The sequence below is a fragment of the Helicoverpa armigera genome, chromosome 8 (genome assembly GCF_030705265.1).
Source record: "Helicoverpa armigera isolate CAAS_96S chromosome 8, ASM3070526v1, whole genome shotgun sequence".
Taxonomy (NCBI): Eukaryota; Metazoa; Arthropoda; class Insecta; order Lepidoptera; family Noctuidae; genus Helicoverpa; species Helicoverpa armigera.
The window spans coordinates 385,147-406,961 of record NC_087127.1 but is presented as its reverse complement, the minus strand read 5'-3'; the positions used below and the strand labels follow the sequence as shown (position 1 = coordinate 406,961).

At 37.8% G+C, this 21,815-nt stretch overlaps 1 protein-coding gene across 15 annotated transcripts in view; it reads left to right on the top strand.

Moving 5' to 3' along the window:
• Window positions 1-21,815, top strand: part of LOC110383692 (histone deacetylase 4) — a 75,054-nt gene that overhangs the window by 18,357 nt on the left and 34,882 nt on the right. For 4 of the 15 annotated variants that reach the window (XM_049838099.2, XM_049838092.2, XM_049838098.2 and 1 more), the window contains exon 1: window positions 8,751-9,032. The exons of the other annotated variants lie outside the window; for them this stretch is intronic. In XM_049838099.2, the coding sequence (XP_049694056.1) occupies window positions 9,014-9,032 (19 nt within the window). In that variant the 5' untranslated portion in view covers window positions 8,751-9,013. Of the gene's footprint in view, window positions 1-8,750; window positions 9,033-21,815 lie in introns of those variants that run through there. 15 annotated transcript variants of the gene reach the window in all.

The following is a 21,815-nucleotide window of genomic DNA, read 5'->3' as shown; positions in this document are numbered from 1 at the left end:
CATAAAGAATAACCCACACACTATCATTCTTTTACAATTTCATACACATACACAAATGTTTTCATAAATTAATAACTAAGCTTGGATCGTTATGTGTTTATGACATGATTGTTATTCGATATCGTTCATTTAAGCGAAATACAAAGTCCACAGTGTCCAAAGTCCATAAATTGGACTACATATCCTACAAGGGGTTTTTGCGTATAGTGACTATGAACAGGCTTGGTGACGTGACGTGTGACGCGGGGTGATGCGTGACCGAGCTCGCGTGCTGCCGGCCGTACCGGGCAGGAACGACCAATGAATTCAATGAACGTATCATTGCCTTTTCGGTTACCTTTTTCCTGATAGACGTCATGAAAGCTAACAATTTGAAGCCGGGTTTTGTAATAAGGTGTGTTATAATTGGGTAACAACTTTGGGTTAGGTGATTATTGAACATTCTGGCATGTGCGAAGTGGGTTCTAGGAACAAATGGATTTTTGATAAAAAGTGGGTGTGTACATATTGTTAGTGTCAACCGCAAAGTAAAACACCACCAATCTTAGTTAAACAATCACTAGGAAAAATACAGAAAAAAAGTTATTAGAAACGAATTGGAAAAACCCTATTGTCCGTTTATAGAGCGGGAGTCCCAACAATTTGCGGTTTTTGAAGTTTAAGTTCATTGACTTTTTCATCATAATGCACAGTCACGTTAAATAGCAATTTATCAGTATTTATTAAGAAATGTACATGAGACACGGAAGACTGGACTAGTTAACTGAATACAGATCTTGTATTTAGGACATTGACGCACGATGTGATGATCGTCTCGAACTCTAGGGCTATCATCATTTGAAAGCTGTAATGAAAATTATATAAAACTGAACTTATAAGGTTGACCGAAGATATTCATCTGATATTCTCCTAGGGTATGGGATATATACTTGATTTGCCTCATCGACTGCTAGCCTTCCTTTCCTGCTATGTTGGGATTTACTTATCCAAGGCTGTTCGCTCCAGCGTTGCTTAATCTGCACCTAATCGGTCGTCCCGTGGAGCTATCACTTTATTTATTTTTTGCTTTTCTCCAAGGGGGCAATTGGGACAAGTCCCAATTCGTAAAGTTCCAAATGACAGGAAGATTTCCAAAACTCAATACTGTCATGAGAAACGGATGGTTCATAAAATACGGAAAAGCGGCGCTTGTTAACCGCGATGTTTTTGATTTATTTAGGGCATTGACGCACAATGCGCGCAATTACCGCGCCGCTAGGGTTGACACATTTACTGTTTACATGTCCACTTGCGACCTAATGAAACAAACATACATGTCAACGTAAGTAGGTAATCACTGCTGTCTCTATTTGCCAATCTGTTTGACAGTATTTTGAAGTAATTTATGCATTTTTACTGCATTTAGGTGGATAATAAATCAAATTGCTAGAGAAACTTTTTTCTTGCAGGTAATTTTGTTAACATGGTACTGAATGCCAATGACTTAAAGCAACGAAATAAGCTAATTTTAGTTAAGTTCTGTCCTTAAGATAAAACAAAAAAAGTCTTTTTTTCATATTGGGCTGACAGCATCACTCTTTGAAGGTCAAGTTTACAAAAGACAGCTCCCAAAATCCCTTCGGTCAGATAACTAAAAAGCCTTGATTTCAATAAAATAAATCTTCTTACATCGGAGGAGATCGGTGCGGCAGACGCAATTCCGTGAAAAAGCTATTAGCCTCTAAATGAGTTGTAAATGTAGGTTACATAACCGGCAGCCCTGTTTACTACCGGGATTTCCCAGAGGACTGACTCACCGCTCTAATGTCAACTGCCGAAATAGCAGCTTCGATACGACAACCAGCCTAGTTTCATCTGCTGGCTTGTGTTTATATTTCATTGTTCGTCTGGCTGGACACTATAACTCGCTGTCTTTGATACAAACGTACTGATAAATAGAGGTATCAAGTTTTGAAAACAGTTCACAAATAAAACGATGAAAAAAAAAGCTAGAGCCGTAAAAAAAAGTTCAACCCTATTTAGTGTGGGGATTTCCCAAAGGAATGAATCACATGTAATGTCACCTGTCGAAATAGTATAGCGATGCTCACACGCATGTCAGCCGTGCTGTTTACATGTGTGCGTGCATCAGCTGTTCCGATCCGTTTTGGAAGTATGTCCATTGAAGAGTCGGAGACATAACATCCGCTCGGAAAGTTTGGCTTGCATTGCGAAAACTTGGCCAGTATCGTAGAGCAGTATCTTTTGTGCGTCACCCTTTTATTAATAAAGATATACAATTTGATCTGTTTATATCTACATATTGATATAAATTGAATAATCATGTTTACTTTATGTTTGCTTCCAACTGGTTAATTACTCATTTTCAAAGTTTAGATTTTTAGTTTTTTTTTTTTTGTTATGAATGAAAATGATTCGTCAGTTTGTTGGCAGATATCCAATTACAATGGCGTATTACATCTTAATTAGTATCATAAAGACATATCCGTTTCTATGTGGGATCTTAGTTAAAAATATTTTTTTACAAAATTATTTAATACATGATGTTTTTGTTGATGTTATAGTTGACTGACAATTATAAATTCTATCAAATTAGTACAACCTTCATATAGAGCCATTTATTTTTAAAGAGAGTTACAAGGATATTCGCAACTTTTCACCAGGGCCCAATTGATCACACCGGATAGTGTGTCCATCAGTCTGAAATGTCGGCCATATTAGTTTGTTGAATGTCTCAAGAGATACAAAACAAACCGATGCATACCAGTTATTCCGGTATTGTCTCGTTACACCTTCAGACTTAGACTCAAATAATGTTACCTGAAGCTGCCCACGCGCATGCTAATACAATCAGTGTCGTTTGTAGGAGAACCACTTGACGAGCTATTTATAAAGTTATTATACCGGTACGCCAGTCTCGCATACATTTACAATAATATTCTATTTACTTAAACATATTGAATTAATTAAGTTAAACCTGGCTTATTATAAACACATTTAAGTGTAATTTTAATTACCCAGTCATAAAGTAGGCTTAGGAAGTTGTTCTAGTGTAGGTACTATTTTAAAGTAAAAAAATCATTTCGGGTTTCCCAATTAAAAATAATTATGGTTATCGTATACAAATAGATTACTGTGAAGGTTAACCAGAATCCTATCAAAACGACGTTTAGTTTTGGATTCTGAAGCACCTTTTATTATATCTAGCAATAAATAATATCTCAGATCATTAATCAATTTATAATATTTTACATGAACTGATTACAGTAGTGTCGGATTGTCCGCCTATCTCTTGTTATCCGCAAGGGATGGGCGGACAATCCGGCAACCTGTGGCATTTCAATATAATAGTTATTTGGATCAAATTCATTTGATCTAGTCACAGTTATACTCCCTGCGCATCGTATACTTCTCCTCCTGCCCTATTCCCAATTTTAGTTGTGGCCGATGCAATGTCTTTTCCGCTTAAATTTTTCTCTGTCACTTGTCATACTAATATTGACTCCCTTCTTATTCATGTCATCTCTCAGACAGTCCATCCTTATTTTCTTGTCTTCCTATACCTTTCTGTCCATGTAATAGTTACAAATATAAGCTTCTCCCACAAAGATCACCACTACAACATCCTGACAGTTATACCTATTCCCGCTAACCGAATACGATTTAGTTTCAAGTGTTCTCCCAAAAATAGTTCAACCTTGTATCTACGTTTCACGAGTTCCCGGAAGAAAGGGGAGGTGAATCATCTAAAGCTATGTATTCAATGGACGACTATGAGTCGCATGATCATCCTACAACGCAGTTTGTGATAGATGCACTGTGCGTGATCGTGTGATACTACTTTTGCAAATGGTGTATTTCCACCAGATCTCCTTCAGTATGTTCTGTTAACATCGTATTAGCAATTGCCAAGGGTAAACCTTACAGATCAGAAACCTTACCATGTATCGGAGATTGGAATGGGAGTTCTCTTTAAGAAACATAAAGCATCTTCAAAGATCTATCTTGTCTTTGTTGTGTCAAGTGCGTTACACATCATATATGTCGTTGTGAAAAATGTGTCGTGTAGTGAATGCGGATCTTAGCTATTATATCGACTATGACATAAATACTATTAACACTTGTATCACCGTCACGGTATATTCTGACATGGCGCCAGCTATAACCGCTGCGTTAGTAACCGTGAGGCGGCGCTGTCCGGCGACCGGCGGCCGACGGCACGGCGGCGACACGGCGACGAGACGACTCCGCGTTAAATATAACTGATGAGTTGCTGATGTTCAGCTGGAGGAGTGATGCGCCTTGTTGACTAATACCTAGTTTGAACGCACATTAGGATTTGGCTAAGCGATGATGTCTTGAAGTAATAGTTGACAGGTGTCGCACTTTTATCCAAACACATAGTAGATGCGTATTTACGAATAGGATCATCGCAGCCTCATGAAATCCATTGAGTAGTTCAGCAAATTCAATCGATGCTAAATCGAGTAATTTATTGTGGTATTAATCAGAGGAAATCGATTAAATTTTAGATACGATCAACGCTAGTGTAGATTTCCTGACTAAAAATCTATTTTGGATTTAATGACTAAACCGAAGATTTTTTATTAATTTAGATGTTAACAGTTTGAATGAGGAAGCATGTCCCAGACGTGGCAAGGAAACGTCGCGATTCAAGGCTGGAAGCCGCGGAATGAGATAAATAAAAATATTGAAACGTCACTCGACGACACTGCGTTCATTATAATAGCGAATTGCCGAAACTGATATTTCTCAGAAATGAAATAATTGCCAAGATATTACCATCTCTACATAATTACATGATGCTCTTTTGCTGTATGTGGTTTTAGAAAGTTCAATTAAACATTTAAGTGAGTGATGTAATGCTTTGATTAAGGTCACAGCCATAACTCGTCACGGGCCATGGCTATGATGGTCATTAAAAATGGCCGTGATAGCGATACAAGACTAAGAGTCGTAATTCCACCATATCATAGTTTTGAGGTAGGTACCTTTCCGTTATGGGTGACGCCCCTCTATAGTTTGAATACCACCTGCTGTTCTGTGTTAATCTTTGATATTGATGTATATTATGATCCTACTTATAAACCTGATTACTTCAGATAAGTAATTCCTTGACATCGAAAATATGCAGATCTCCCCCTTATCTCCTTCAATGTTAGTTGGAAGATTGCTCGACATGGGAAAATAGGGAATGTTTATACTCGTAACATCTTATACCATGAACAGTTCCAGTGGGTTTACTATTGAAGATTTGTAGTGATTTATTAGCTTTGATTGCGACTTATTTTCCTCAAGCCTCTCACCAATAGAAATCCTAGTAGCTTCCATATATTTTCCTGTTCTCTCGTGAAATCGTGTTCAAAACTGAAAACTGTAAACTATGAGTAATAATGAGGCAGTTACGTAAATACTGCTTAGTCAAGTTCGGTCTAGACAAGGTTGATCACCCACGACGCGACCGGCGCCTGCGCACCCAACTGTTTTAGTTTATTGCTTCGCTCAAATTATTAGCTTATTATTAGTGAATTATCCCCTGGCTTTTGTAATCTGAGGATTAACATAATGAAAGTTTTGATTTTGTTTTGAGACTAAAGTTTCTTAGGATGCTGTATTTCAGAGCACTATATCTTTAATCACCTGATGGTTAATTGTTCTATTTCATTGACATTAGCAGTTTTAATTGTCATGACAACACGCTGTTGATCCAAATCTTTTTTATTTTCTTTGTTCTTTCCGAATTGCTTGGATGCAACAAAAAAAAACATATTATTACAGTACAAATAATAACAGTGATTTCTACACAGACAAAACATGTCACGTTAATCATGAAAGCGTAGACAAAGTGAGTTACAGAATTAACTGTATTTTGGCAAGTGAGGACCCAAGGTTGTATGTGTCACCGAGTGACGCGGGCGCAGAGTTAAATCAAGAAGTTAGTGATTCAAACTGGACTCTCTGTTATATGATACCGCTGATATAATGAATATGTATTTATAGATGGCGCCACTATTTTACGTGCAGTTAAGTTTCAAGGTGGGTCAATGTCACGACTACTGCCTACACACTAATTTGATAGCGTAAGTATGAATACTTATACAATTAAATGGGTTTTATATTAAGCTTTTTTATAATGAACACAAATAAAGTGTTAGTCACACGATGACTAGAAGATTACGTTATATAGATCGCTGAAGTTCTTACACTGTTACAACGAAATGGATGTAATATTTGTCTTAGAGTTTATAAGCTTAAGTTGCACCTGAGCAAGGTCTTAGAATACCTCTATATTCGAGCTGATACTCACCACGCCTTATCACAAAAATATCTCCAGTATTTTCTATAGACCTTACAGTGCGTCTTAATTTTGATGAAGATCTGCCATCGGGCGTTGTGCTTTCATCGACACAAACGTTTTTATAACTTTAATGACTACTTGAAGTTTATTCATAGTTGCTATTAATTATTGTACTAAATCCACAGTGTGCTGTTACATAAGATCGCAAAATGTTCCAAGTGGAATAGCTTAATATTAATGGACTGTGCTGATAACCCAAGATACATACCTAGTGTTGGTTTTAGATAGTATTTAAAAAAAGTGATTAAATATTAGATAATCTTGGACATCATTCATGACCTTGATTGATAAAGTTATCTAGTCCGATTATATTTCTTTCACGTGTATTAGATCCTGCAATCATATTGCTATCTATTTCCTACATATCTGTCTCTACTGTATCACATACACAATGTTTTGCACGCTACACTTAATTTGTTTTATCAACAGTACCCGAAATAACTTTAATTACCTTTGATTTTGATAGTCTAATTACTGTGATTTCCATCAATTTTCGACAGTTACAATAATATCGTTTGGTTTGGGCAGCATTTATATTTGTGTAGTGTATCTAACTCCTTTGGGAAAGGTGTGGATTTTAAATATTCTAGATCATTCTGACTTCTTGATGGAATAAGAAAAAAGTACTTCTACTGGAAGTTTGAGCAACTAATTTTGGTTTCCTCATTGTTTGGTATATATTTCTACCTACCTAGTTAACGTAACAAGTATAAAGTTCAAAGTCATTGCTCATTATGCACATACGTTTATAAATAATAACTTCTTATTAAGTTTTAATGTTTTGTTTAACCTTTCCGGCAAGACGAACTGACGGAGCGTTGGAACAGTAATCATATTTAATCAGATTTAAACGCTGGCAATCGTATGTGTAAGTGTACATAGTAATAATATAAAAACTTCAAGTGTATCTCTTAAAAGGTTATTTATTACAAGTAAACGAATAAAACAATAAATCAATAATAGGTAGTTATAGAAAATGAAATGCGTTTGTGACGCTAAAGAAATTGAGAGATTCACTAAAGGAAAACTTTGTTCTTGCGTCAAATTGTTTCCCGGGGTTATTACTCTGACTTTTGTTCAAAGTTCTCAAACTACTTGGAAAGTTTAGCCTCTAACGCGTTTTGAATCAACTGAAGAATTTGTAAGTACTTTCTAGTCACAAGTTGGATTGTAGTTAAAGTTGTGTTTTACTATTAAATGGCTTGAAGCGTTCAAATAACAGAAACAGTGTCGTCAGATTGTGCGGGTGATACTCTCATGCTGTACAGTGGCACACGGCTAATCAGCTCTGCAATGATGTGACGTCACGGCTGCGTCACGATGCGTCCTAAATATTCGCCGGTTGACCTATAGGCGGTGTGAGCCGCTTGTCACGGCGCACGGCCCATCGATTAATATCTGCGTTGTTTGTAAACTGGCTCAACAGTGTGGCAAATAATGACTTGCTTTCATGTTTACAATATGTATTTTTCCTCAAGTGCGACCACAAGATGGCTTTTCATTTTCAGCAAAGATTTTCTTTTGCGGGATCGGGATCAAGATGTTTTGACCAAACTATTTTGTTTATTCTATGAAACTGTGGTTAGAACATCCATGATTTTCTTTGATCGTAGAACAACAAGACAAGGTTTTCGCAAGCGGCAACACGCTGCTACAGTTGTCAAGTCGATTGATTTGCCAATTTGTTTTGTCTGTCAATGGGCGAAAGCTCATCGATTTCCAGAAAAACCCTTTTGGTTACTTTAGGTCTCCCAGTATCATAAGTTCTTCAGCCATCACCACTCCTTCTTTGACCTCGATTGTTATATTTATGTCTCTATATCAAGTTAATAATTTATCTGTATTATTCTTTTTGTCAAGTGTTTAGCCACTTGTTTGTTCACTTTTTTGCGTGTTGTCAATTCGTCTGCAACCTTTGTAGACATAAGTTAGCATATATTGCGTCATGGTCCATTTCGTCCATCTAAAAATTCTAACTCACGTGTCGGTCACTTGGAGAGCTATTATGTTCCAGCATCCTCGTCGGATAACTTCGTTGATGATCTCGTTAATTGCCTTAATTGCGTGCCAAGTATCATGCTGTTCGTCGATGACTTGAGCAAATTACGAATAACTTAATTTTAGACATGGAAAATATGTAAATAATAACACTACCATTCATCATGTCAGCGCTTGATGTTTCTTTACAAAATTCTCAGTAATCTGGTAAGAATTGGTTCTTAGAAACTGCATCCTACAGTCTACCGTGTTTTTTGTGTAGAAACTATTGCCAAGATTTAAGTCGTTTTAGCGAAAACGTCGATGCGTCAGTTATCAGCGGCTGCGGCGCTGCAGGGCGCTGGGCGCGAGCGCTGCGGGCGCTGCGGGTGCGCGCGCGCCGCTGCGTCAGCGCGCCGCCGCCCCGCGCACTCGCTCAGTCAGTGTTCGACCGCGATCCGAGCTCACCTGTCGCTCCATCGAGTGTCGCGCTAACGTTCCGTGCCGTTCGACGGCAAGTGCCTGTGCCCACATAAGATGCTTGCGCTTGACGCAGTGTTTTCTGTTTGTGTTATAGTTTTTTAGTGCCTCAAAGTGGATTCCGGAGGACTGTATCCGGCCGTGGAGCATGCGCGGAGGCTCGAGCGCTCCCAGGCCATGTATGTCATAAATTTAGGTGAGTCCGCTTCGACATACGGCGACGTCGCAGATCCACATTCCTCGATATGTTGCATGACATAGAATTGCGGTGCGCTCCTATAATTGGAACTAGACTGGACCGGTACTCAGTGGTAAAGAGGTCCCTCTCTTATTGTTGAGCCTAGAGTTTATCGCTATATGCAAATATATTGGAGGTCGGTTCTGAAATCGGCTTTCACTGCGATCGTTCTGTCGACCCTTGGTCGAAGTCTTAGCAGCAGGGACCGGCAAGTCCTGAATGAGGTCGATGTTTAGGGGAGTTTTTCATAATCAGCTCAGTCGTACGATTCCATTTCAATTTGTGTCTTATTCATAGCGCACTGTGCGTGTCTATGTATGTTTTTATTACAGTTCACGTACAACGTGTGGGCGTGTGTTGGTGTGTTTGCGCTATCGGCGATGCTATTTTTGTATCGTATGCGTGTGTGCGAGCGTGTTTGTGTCGGAGCTGCGAGAGTGTGCGTGTGGACGTCGTATCCGCGTTCGGCCTGTTATCATTCTCCTCGCTTCATATTGTTGCGAATTACGTGATGTCTTCATTTATGATTTTAATTCAACATTCTACCCAATATTCTGTATTTTTGCTTTGGCCAATAATATAGCGCAGCTTTACGTCATGAAAGTAATGCCCATAATAAGCATACAAAAACAAGTCCATAAAAGGAAAATAAAATTATACCTTTAACGTGGGTAAATAATGAGTATGTATTGTCGCTCATGTTTATGACTGTTTTATTCATCATGTTGCAGTACTTAGCCACATCATAGCAACAAGTTCATTGTTAACAGTGTATTACTTACTTGTGTCTATTTGTCTATCAGTATCGCAAGAACGCTTTGTCTATCGATACAATACTGATTAATTTCTATTCCATATTTTATCGATAGTTTATGCCAGAATAACATCAAAATTGATTCTGTATGCAATCAAATTATAATCGCGACTGTCTGGCACACAAATGTTGTGAATCTTAATAAAGTTTTGAATATTTTTTCATATTTATGACAAATCAAAAACAGGTTTAATATTTTACTCAATTTGAAAATTACGTTTTCACAAATTAATTGTAAGATGATATTATTGTTGACTATCTAGGTATGTTAATATTTGACACACTAGCTAAACACATTAGGGTGATCGTATATGAAGGTGCCACAGGAGCTCAGGATCACTTATTCCAACCTTTTTACCCAGAAAGTGTTATCATGATATCAAAATAATCGCATTTATAGTGCCTAAAAATTACCATTAGGTTTACCTCAACTGAAATAACCTTCTTCAAACGTAACTTATGATGAAAATCCGACTTTTGAAATCGAACAACGAAGCTGCCAAAGCACCAAATGGCCCAAAACAAACCAGTGCAGAAAAATAAGAAACCTTAGACCAAATAGATATTCACAAATAAAATAACGCTGACGATATCAACAAGTTTGTTTATAATAATAACTTATCTAATCAGATTGTGGCTATCTGTGCAGCTTACAAGGCATTGCATAATCACGCACTAGTGGTGGCACCTGACGACGCCCGTTTATCTCCGACACACGTGTAACCGATGGAATTCCTTATCTGATCACACGAGAAAATACGCAGATAACATTTCTTTCTTCGTCTGTCAAAGGAATGGTCAACAAAGTTTAAACGTTCTACAATTTAATTATTTGGGTCTGTACTGTCAATTGACATTCTTAACTCAATTTTGGTTTCATTAGCTCCAGTATTTCAATCCCTTTCATAGGTCGTATTGTAAATAACATTTCTTCTACTCAAGTCCGAATTATTATCTAAATCGGTCATCTGCTAGACGAATCGCACGTATTCTTTATCTTTTCCATATTTTCTATCTCCATGTGACCAGTCAGCTCGGGCATTTGTTCATTGAGCTTATCAACTGCTGATATCAATGAAATTTTGTGTCCCATATCTTCATCTTTATCTGTGCCATTCATAGTGACTGTCTTACTGACAATGTTTTTGTTAGGTTGGCTATGATGAAGAATTTTCTAGAAATTAAAGTTTGCTTACAGGATTTGTTAATTTTAAGGTAATAGTGTTGTATAATTTGCTGAAATATTCTGCGCTAACTTGAGAAATAAACCTTTGTGTAGGTAATTCGCATTACGATGATTGTATGCTAAATAGTAAGTTCAAAATATGCATAGACAGACAATCAATCAACGACTTTAACTACATAGTACAAGAACTGTGAATTTTTAATAAGGTCGCAAAGTACGAAAAGTAGATTAGCATGAAGAATAGCGAATAAAATTGTTATTCCAGTGATATTTGTGAAGTGCGCACGACCTGAGTTGCATCTCAAATCTTAACTTCTCTCAGACGTGAAGTGAGTGTAATTTGTTTGTTTTGGACACAGTCATGTCAGTAGAACAAAAACGTAGCCACACGAAGTATTCGAGATGTGTCGACGGTGAGGGCTAAATAATGGTCGTGATTGACACGGTCCCGGCTCCCGTTACACGGAACCTGTCTAAGGGCCCGCGCAGACGCAGAGGCGCGCGCGCAGGCCACTGACCTGCAGCCGGATACAACCACATATTCAATGTTCTGGAAAATATGATGCGTTTATGAGGAAAAAGCCAAACAGAAACTATGATTTCATTTGAAAGTAATTTACTGTCTAGCAATGTAAATGCTTCAACGCATAATATGCAAATATCCAGTGAGTATTTGCTATAGTCGATTTCAATAATTATCGACCTCCATTTTGAGTGAGTGACAACTCGTCGTTTGAAGTACCATTAAGTTCACGTAAAAACCTTATCAGTTCTATAAATAATGTTAATTGCCTGCATTGATAACAGAGGCTATCTTTGGCTGACTAGCGTCATCGTGATAGCATAAAATGATGAATACTACAAAGGTAGATGTATGTATAAAATGTCTAGTTTTTCATGCACGGCTTATTTCTGTTTGCAAAACCTTGACATGTCTTGATACTTTGAGATAAGTTTATCATTTCTATGAACTATTTGCTTGAGTTGTTATTTTGATTAGGTTTTTAATTATCTTCGTGTATATAAATTCTAGTACATATTTATTTAACTCAAACTGTTTAATAATAACACAAACGAGTTCGTTGACAAGGGGTTTCCGCTAAGAGTCTGATTAAGGAGTCTTATTGTTTGTTGATATTAAATATGTAGTTGTAAATGGTAATTGTCTTTGTGTTCAGTCGGTGCATTGCGTGTGCTGAAGATCAATGCGTTTTTTCGGTTCATTGCGTCAAAGCGAATGACGCACGCGTCTTGGACTCGCGACAGAAATAATTACGGAACTCCCGTCTAGACGAGCACCGCGCACACTCAAATATTATTATTTTTTAATCATTCCACTATAGGTTCAAGTTGATACATCAATTTCTAAACAAGAAAACCCAACACAGTCTGCAAATCCTTCAGTCAGTGGTTAATCTTCCATCAATGTAAAACCTGTGTTTTTGCGCATTACAGATCAGTTTCTTGATGAATGTTTTTGCATTTGATTTGTATTCACGTATGCAATTTATTGTCCTGTTGTGTTAGGTTGTGGTCAGTCGTCATCAATCACCACTGCACTCATAAAAGCTAGTTGTTAAAGACCTACTTATTACTAGTACAATGTTGTCGTTAATAATGCTTTATGTTAGCATGAAAATAAACTAGAAACCATTACCAGGTGCAAATATGTAAGAAGCAGCAAGGAACGTGAAATATGTCCGTCTGACACTTAGCAAATAGAGTAAAGTATAATGCTACCACATTGTTCCTTGTTATGCTCATGTACTCACGGACCTCAGCTTTGTGCAGGAGAGCCCTAACCGCATTGACGTCAATAACTAAATTAATTAATTCAACTGACAAAACAAATATAAAGTTCAATATGAATCTCTGGATTTTGTCATTGGTTATTAGCAGTTTGAATTTAATTCATGATTCTATCCGGATCTCAACTAGGGTTTGCATACCTAATTACTAACTGTGGTTCATAGAGGTCATCAGGCTTTAGTGAATGAGCCGCGTGATCAGTGTGGTCGGGTAACAGGAAAATACTTGCGTCCGACGATGTAGCGTACTCGTTTATCTCGATGATTCACTTGAAGGAAAAGGAATATTCATTGGCAGTATGTACCGTTAGGGCTTCTGCAGCCTGTTTATAAAATATCTCAAATTATAGCTCTCCGCCTCTAAAGCTAAACATTATATTCATAATGTAAAAAGAAAAACTATGTTATATTTTGTTGTTATAGCTTCAATGAACTGTTTTATTGTAATTTGTATAGCTAAATTACCTCAAATGGGAAAGGTTAGAAGGCTTCCCAGAAAGCGGAACAGTCGACCTTTGTAAATCTTTATACCCTTTTCTTTAATAATGTTTTGTTCCATGAACTCGTCCCACTTTTAGGAAAGCTTTTATCGTTTCTTGAATAAACTATGTATTTTGTTGAAATCACTTATTTTCTTGGTCTATTGTTGGTGTTGCGAAGGCTTCCTTGTGGTTGTTTGTGTTAGCACTTACTATGCGTTGGTGACTGCATGGCTGCGTCTATTTGCGTGCTTCTTGCTCCACGCTGCTGAACCGTGACTCTGGACAAAAACTTGGAACCTTGAAAACTATTGTCACTCTAGGTTTCCGAGTTTTCGTTTTCCGCATGTGCAGTTAACGGTAAAATACAACATAAGAAGTACAACATAAGGTGTTTGAGTTTTGAAAGAATATAATATAGGACTCGTCTCAGTCACAATTTTTCGGTGAAGTATTTAGATCAATTGTTATTATATGTTGTCTTGTCTTGTTTGGTGGTTTTTTAGTAGTGTTGCTAAAATATCAAAACAGTAGACTGTTCGAGACTTGTTGGAGAACAACTTCTCCGAGGAAGTGAACTGGGATTAAATGATAGTCAATTTCGATTCAGCCAAGTGTAAAATCGAATCATTAGTTTTTTCGCCATCAGATACCCACTTCCGCAACAAAACCATCTAAGAAGGAAGCTGCACATTGCTTTATGTTATATTTGTTTGATTTCGACCATGATTTTGATTCGGCTCAGGGAAATAAAAATCATCTATTAATAGGTGTAGGCTCGTCTGTCCAATTTTGCCATATCTTTCAGTAAAATGTTTATCCTCTCTCCACAATATTACACGGCTTCTGTCGATCTACTAGGATAATTAAATAAAAAAGTTACACATAATGGGTGGTGAAGACAAATTAATTTTGGCGTTTTTCACAAAACATATTCAGCAATATTTTGATATAGCAACTCCCACTCGTGCGTGGGATCTAAGATAATGTAATGTAAAGAGAATATCGTTCATTTGATTCGGAACTGTGTGGGTGCTGACATTACTCCTTGACCTTTGCCGTAGTCGCGTGGGCGGCTTGTTTACCTAACAACACACTTCGAAGAAACTCCACCAACTAAATTGTATCGTTTATGGGAAAATGAGTTTAATTCTTTGTGACTGGCTGAATACTCTATTGCCTTCAATTCGATTTAGTCTTTTGTAATGAATATCGTTTTAAAACGTCGGGAAGTTATGTGAAAAAGAGCTTCGTTTCAAGGTTGTTTTATGTTTATGACAACCTTATCAGAGCATATTCATATATTCTCTGAGAATTTACGAAGAGCTGACCTTTGTACCCAAAAAATATTTTATTAAACGTTATCTCTGCTTCTATGTACTTTAATATTATAAAGAGGAAATGTTTGTTTGCTTGAGATTGATTGATTCAAAAACTACTGTCCGTTTTCAACAGTCTTTTCCACGGCATGTTATTTTTCTCATAGCTGCAATTAAGATTAACCCGGTCCCTGGCCTAACAATTAGGTGTAACATTAATGTCACCCACCTCTGAGAGGATTAAAAAGACTATGACATCATGTTATCGTTCTAGGTGTGTTATTTTTAGACACGTGAAACTCGACGTTTAATATGTCTAGACTAGAATCCAGATAACATTTTATTGCTTTAACTTTGATATTTTCGCTTTTATTCGCTTGAAAGAGTCCGAAATTATCCTGTCTCGTCATGCGTGTTACGTTAGAATTCACGTGTTATTAATAACTCATTATCATGTAGGTTTCACTTGGTCAAAACAAGATAGTGAATGTATTTCGATTTTGAGAAACAAACACGTAACCATGTTTTATTTCCTTATGCAAAGTTCAAAAGAGAAAGTAGACGCGACGTGCAAACCTCTTTTGAAAACGCAAAACTCAAAATGTTTCTGTGTATCTGAAAGTGTTGTGAATGCTTGCGATATTTATTTACCGTGTATTAATTAATCATATAAAATCTTTTCACGAAACCACGAATTTCAAAAAAACTAAAATTTCAAATCACGAAATTCAAAATATCAATGTGCATACCTGTTTTATGCAAATTCGTAATCATATCATAGCTTTGTTTTCATTTCCAGGCATCGTTCAGTTTCAAAGGTTAGATTATAATAATTAGATTTCGTTTTTGTTAAACGTTTGTTGACGCACCTTTAGAACTAAAGCTTGTGCTTAGATTTTCCTGGAAAATTAATTCTATATTTACTTTTAAAGACGTGACTCAAGGCCATTGTCATGCAAATTCTGTTATAATATAGAAAGTGTTTCATGTTATTTAACTTGTTTCTAGTTGTAAAACTCATTCTTATGCACAACTTATATCATTGTACATAGTTTAGGTGTAGAACGGAGTTTTGCATTCTAGAGCACGATGAATCAACTGGTTACATTTATAGACACAAAGGTTCAGTACAATTGGCCTCATTGCAGCCGTGGGCAGGAAGCGGCAATAACCCAGTGTCAGCGGATCAAACACCGAAATTGACCGGAGCAGACCACCACCTGCCGGCTAGCGCCAACGTTGGCTCAAATGTCCATGTTGGCCACTTGGCGTATTGGTGTCAAGTCGCCTCCGGAACTGCGTTTGTCGTACCAGAGAGTACTAGAGGCGACTAGTAACCTTCATTGGATAATGCTCGCGTAACACACGTGGCTCGGAGGTCGGGTCATTGAATAAAATTGTCGTGACTTTGTGTGTGTATTCATTCATATCGACCTGGCTCTTGTATTGTTTGTAGGAAATATTGAAACGCTTTAAACTTACTACATTTGCTACCTTTTTATTAAAATTTTGAAGGTTATCTTCTCCTTCATGCTTATAGTTTGGATATTCGTCCGAGATGACTTTAGTAGTTAAAATTATGTATGTTCGTGTAACACAGTACAATGAACTTTGGAACTACAAGTTAGCAGACGAGTTAACTTTGTTGGACTTTGATTAGTAGGCGAGGAATTTTTATGGCACTCAAGAATAGTATTATTCAAAGTTGTGCCTATTAATAGTTGTTGGAAGGTTTTACATAAAATTTAAAATGTCTATAGGTCTTTTTATTTAGTTCGCGTTGGGTTCACCGCACACGTCGTGTACATCAGTCCCGTCGATCAAATACCTCGGCGTGACGTGGTTTGGTTCACAAAGCACATGTGACTCCTGCATGATACGCTATGCGTTCAGTTTGCGCATCAAATGCACAAATGTAGGAAGTTTCCGCGAGCTCTCCTGCCAAATTGTCGATATCCATTTATCTTTACTATTCAACATTAGACGGGATCACCACGAAAATAGCCACTGCTGCTTCTTCGTTTTATATTGAACTACTCGTTAGTTTAGTTTTCATTAATAATGGAAAGTTTCTTCGCTATAAATAAGACGTTAACTTATTTCAAAAGCAATTCAAACTTCTGCTTTTGGTCTACCGAAACTTTTATCAACGTCCAAATACATCTTGTCCCCTTCTATTCCATCACCATTTGCTACCTCATCTATGATTGTAAAAACAGTATTCGTATCACGGCGCGGTGTCAGCACCAATCATGTAGGCTGGGCACTTAGTAAGCTGTCAGGCGGTGGAGCGCGACCTACCGCACGCGACGCCGGGACGCGCACAAGGTCTGGGTCCCCGCTGTAAACAACAACAGGTGGTGATGCTTCTATAGTTTGATAGCAATTTTCATCTTTTTTGTCTTTATATTATTAGTTGTTTTTGTGTTGTGTCACTGAACTTCTGTGTTAATTTCTTTATCCGTATGATAAAGACGTGTAACATTAATTTTGCTGCTTTTCAAATCACTTGGTGTCTCGATGCAATGATCATTCAGAGCAAGTCTATGAAACAGGTCTATGCATTACAACATTCTGTCGATGATGCTGCGTTCATTCAAACTGCGTTCAAAAAGTAAAATGTGAATATCAGGAGTCAGGGTCTCTTGTCACGACGCGTGCCAAACTGTTTACATAACATAGTCAAAGAAATATTTATGTATACAGTGACATAACTGATATTTTTTCTGTATGTATGTACTCGCGTCGAGTTGTCTGTCAAGGCTGGCTTACTGAGTACTTTGGTATTATTTATATCGCGTGTTTAATTAAAACGTCGGTTAACCACATGACTTAGCAAGATATTTCTAGTAGAAGAAAACTTGAACATTTAAAAGTCTCCTTTGGCGTTCTTAATGATGTTTACATATAAAATGGCAGTGACATCCGCCTGTGTTGAACAATGGTCGTAATACACTGGCTAGGCGATATCAATTAGTGGTCAGCGAAACTTGTGGTTATGCGTTAACGTCTATATTTATCTTCATGATCAGTCCACTGTCTCGCGCACATGTTGCCTAATTGATGTGAACTGTTCCGCTTACAACTTTATTTTGAACAACAATGGCCAGATAGCATCAGTTAAGGCAAAACAGAAATGTTGATTGTGGAAAACTAAATAACTGTAAAGTGATCTCCTCGAATGCTGCGTCGAAATATTCTAATATCAGAATAGTTACAGAGCCTCCTCTAATTTTAGATTTAACGTTGAGGAGATTTACCGGAAATCTAAAAGGGTTCGGAGTCTAAATAATGCAGCACCGGAAATGACGCGCGGGCTGCGATGCCAGCGCTGGCTGGCAGTGTTTTTGGCTCGTTAGCGCTCTCGTACATACTCGGCTGAATGGCGCTCTCACTGAAAACTTTATAGTTTCAGATGTGCCAGAAACCGTATTTCATGCACAATCGTCGAGTAATATTCTGGAACACACGGAGTTATCAGCAGAAGGAATTTCGTAACATTTTGGAGAGTCTTTCTTCTAATAGTTAAGTGCGGAACATTTAAAGACCTGCACCAAAACTTCAAAACCCAGTGAGCCAATTGACTGCGATTTCTTGTGTAAATGGCTGTGTACGAGACAGATGGGAAACACCAACAAAGTATTAATTCCGGCTGAATCAGCAAGTGATCCGCTGTTACAGCACCGATGCACACGCCTTTGATCCTTATTGAAGCAGCTATTAACTCGGACTGAAAGCCGTTTCTATTATAAGTATTCCGTAAATGGCGTTCCCATCGGCATCTAAATCTGTCTCGACATCGGACATATCTATCGGTGCGTCTATATGTTTGGCCGGCTATTCTGGTTAGGCTATAAATGGCGCCGCTTCGAACGGGTATTATTAGCATTGGCCGCGCGACTCCCGAACATAACGCTTCGCACCTGATTGGATGGTGGCCAGATATAGACCTCGTTATGCTCGCCTCAGGACTCGAGTGTCAACTATGCCTATAATGGTACTGGTGAAGTGTGACCGAGCTCTGCCTAGTTGACATTCCTCCCGGCAGTTTTATGCCAGACATTATATTGGCTCATTGATTGATATCTTCCGTAAAGGAAGAATACGCTCTGTCTTATCGTTTTAGAGACGATATCATTTAAAGGAAAGGAGCGAGGAATCTGAATCTTCAAAACCTGTGTTACTTAAATGTATTTTATATATGTATGGAATGGAATTAACTCCTTTCTACGCACAATGTGATGCATTTGGAATGAGTAGCTGCATATTAATGACAAGTTCAGCAGTATGTACCTATTTTTTTGGTATGTTTGCAAGCTTGTTTATACAAGGTAGTTTTATTGACTGGTTTTGAAAGTTCACTGTTTTTATCTCAATTTGATATCTGATCTTTTTATTTTGAAAAGAAAGTTCACATGAATATGAATTTTTATCTTGATGATTTCTTGGTTTGCCTGAAATTCAAAATAAGTAATACTTTTACTGATTTGCAAACTGGACATCCTTCATTATGCGCTTTCTTGTCAACATTTAAATTGATTACAGTTTTCATTCCGGATCTTTATTTGGATAGCCTTAATATCTGCTGCACAGAACTGTCTCATGCTTTCCTCGCTAAGTCTACATAAGAATCCAGCTGGTAACTATCAGACCTTGAGCAATTCGCGACATAATGAATGTGTGTTCTCGTGCTAGATATATTTATGTTGGGAGGCGTGTCGTGTCATCGGATTTTGTTTGAGTTGGCGTCGGGAGCAGGCCGCGAGGTCGCCGCTCCGGATGCCAGCTCACTGCGGATCTCCGCCGCGTGGAAACTGCATCACGCGAATTGGGTTATGTAGTGTTTCGTCATCTGTTTGTGTTATTACTACAACAGACTATTCTATTGTACACCGTACAAACTGTTATTTAGAACAGTGCGCTACATTAGAATTGTTATTGACTCCAATTTCTTGTCATAAAGAATCATTAGTATCAGTTTTTGAATATGGGTCATAGCAAAGATGAGTATCACCGTTGACACGAATGAGGGTTTTCTAAAATGGCGTCCACCAGGTGGCGCACTGAGTCGTCAGGTTCAGGTAACTGTCAAAGTGCTTATCTTTACTATGAATAGTGAACGATTTTAGTGGTTTTTTTTATTTTATAATTAAAGCACTGCATTATTGTTTTACTATTGAGGTTGAGTAAATAAAAAAAACTAAATCATATTGTGTTAACAAATTTTTCAACAAGCTTTTCCTTAGTACCAGTGACTTTTGCACCCTCTCTTAGCTCAATTTTAGTTCGGAAACCTTATTCTGACCGTAGTCCATAATAAAATCAATAACACTTCCAATATAACAGAATTTCAATAAACAATAAGTTCGGCACCTACAATTCCATACTATTTGACAGCTGTTTGGACCAGACGCATACGTGGCGCCACCCGGTGGCAGAAAAAATTTCAAAAACCCTCATTGATCCAAAACAATATGAATCACTGTCCCATCTAAAACGATTACATTATCGCGTCGTACAGCGAGCGCGCCACACGCTTGGCATAGCGGTGCGACTGTGATTTATCCTCCCCGAAGGTGTGGAGAAGACGATCAGCTTGGCACTGCACATATCTCTTAATTCTGCAGTAATTGAACAACCTATTCTCGGAGCCTCGTCACAATACAATGCAGTTCCAAGTGTCCCAAGTTCCAAAGGGACGATAACTTGTGCTCCATTACTCACGTTGACAAAATCTAGTGTCATCATTGATGAATGTTTGGCAGTCTATGTATCACCACTGAGCTCTCGTTTGAAGTCCGACATGACAGCTGAGCAGCCGCACGTTTACAGATAATGTATGGATGAAAAACTATTTACAGCGACACTCATTGTTTGTCTTCATGACTGCGTGGCATCTTTAATCGAGTCAGATTCAGGAATGCTTCCAACACCTGAATTATCTTTGTTTCAGTAAGATCTATAACCCCTTTACAGAATACGCTTTTGTAAACGGTACCAGTCACATCACAGTCTCACTGCAAACATTTCAAAGTGGAATTTATATTGAGTTTGAGTTTACGATACACAAAGAAACATAAAAAAAATACATTGTTCTCAACAGCCGGTTGCACGATAAAATGTAGTTAACACCTAGATCTATAATTAGGCGGCTAGGCGTGACGCTGCGAGTAAATTTAAAATAAGTAATTATAATTAAGTACGCGCGGTCGGCATGTTAATCGGCCGTTAACTGCGTCTAACCTTTGTGATTTATGTCGCTTGGTATGCGTGGGCGCGGGCGCACCACACTCGTTATAAAACGTTTCGAAAAACCAATTGAAAAAATGTGAGAACAAGAATATCTGATGTTATTTTAATTATTTGCTTGAGCTTTCACACTTCTTCTCTATGAAAGCGCAAAAAATGAAGTTTCACATCAAAAGCTCTGAAATATCTTAACCTAAACCTATCCGAATTTTATATTATTGCACCGAATAAAAATTATCCCTGTATTTTGTAAATTCTTGAGTGTTGACTTCGACCACTTATTTCCGCGATGGGCTGGCAGCTCGTTAACTCGACTAGTCCAAAGAGTAATGAATGCATGTATGTGGCGGTGCAGTCGCCTTGACCGCGATGCGGCAGACGGTGGGTCGCCGCACGCATGCGCGCTGCGCCCTGCGCCCGCGACGCTTACTTATCGCACTCCAGATTACCACCACATCACATGTAGCTATTGCGATGGAAAATTATTGTAGTTTAAACTAGTTCAAACGATAAACTGAGCAATGACACCCAACAGTCCGGTTAACGCTCAAAACAAATTAGTAGTATTTTATCCTGTCCCACTTCAATGTTTGTGGATTTATTGTATGTTGTTATAATTAAATAATACCTACGTATGTATATTTGCTTGCGATAATAAAGTCCTAATTTAGACAACTATAAATATAATTTGTGTTATTTATATAAATTATAAATAACACGAGTTTTGTGGTTGAATGTACGTATTTAGGTACATTGATTATCCTGGTATTTATCTCAAAGCAGTGAGGCAGAATACAACTTTATAAAGCATACATGTATTCAAGCATTAAACGTGTCATTAGTTCTAAATTCTCATCAGTCATACAAAACATGGTTCTTAAAACTA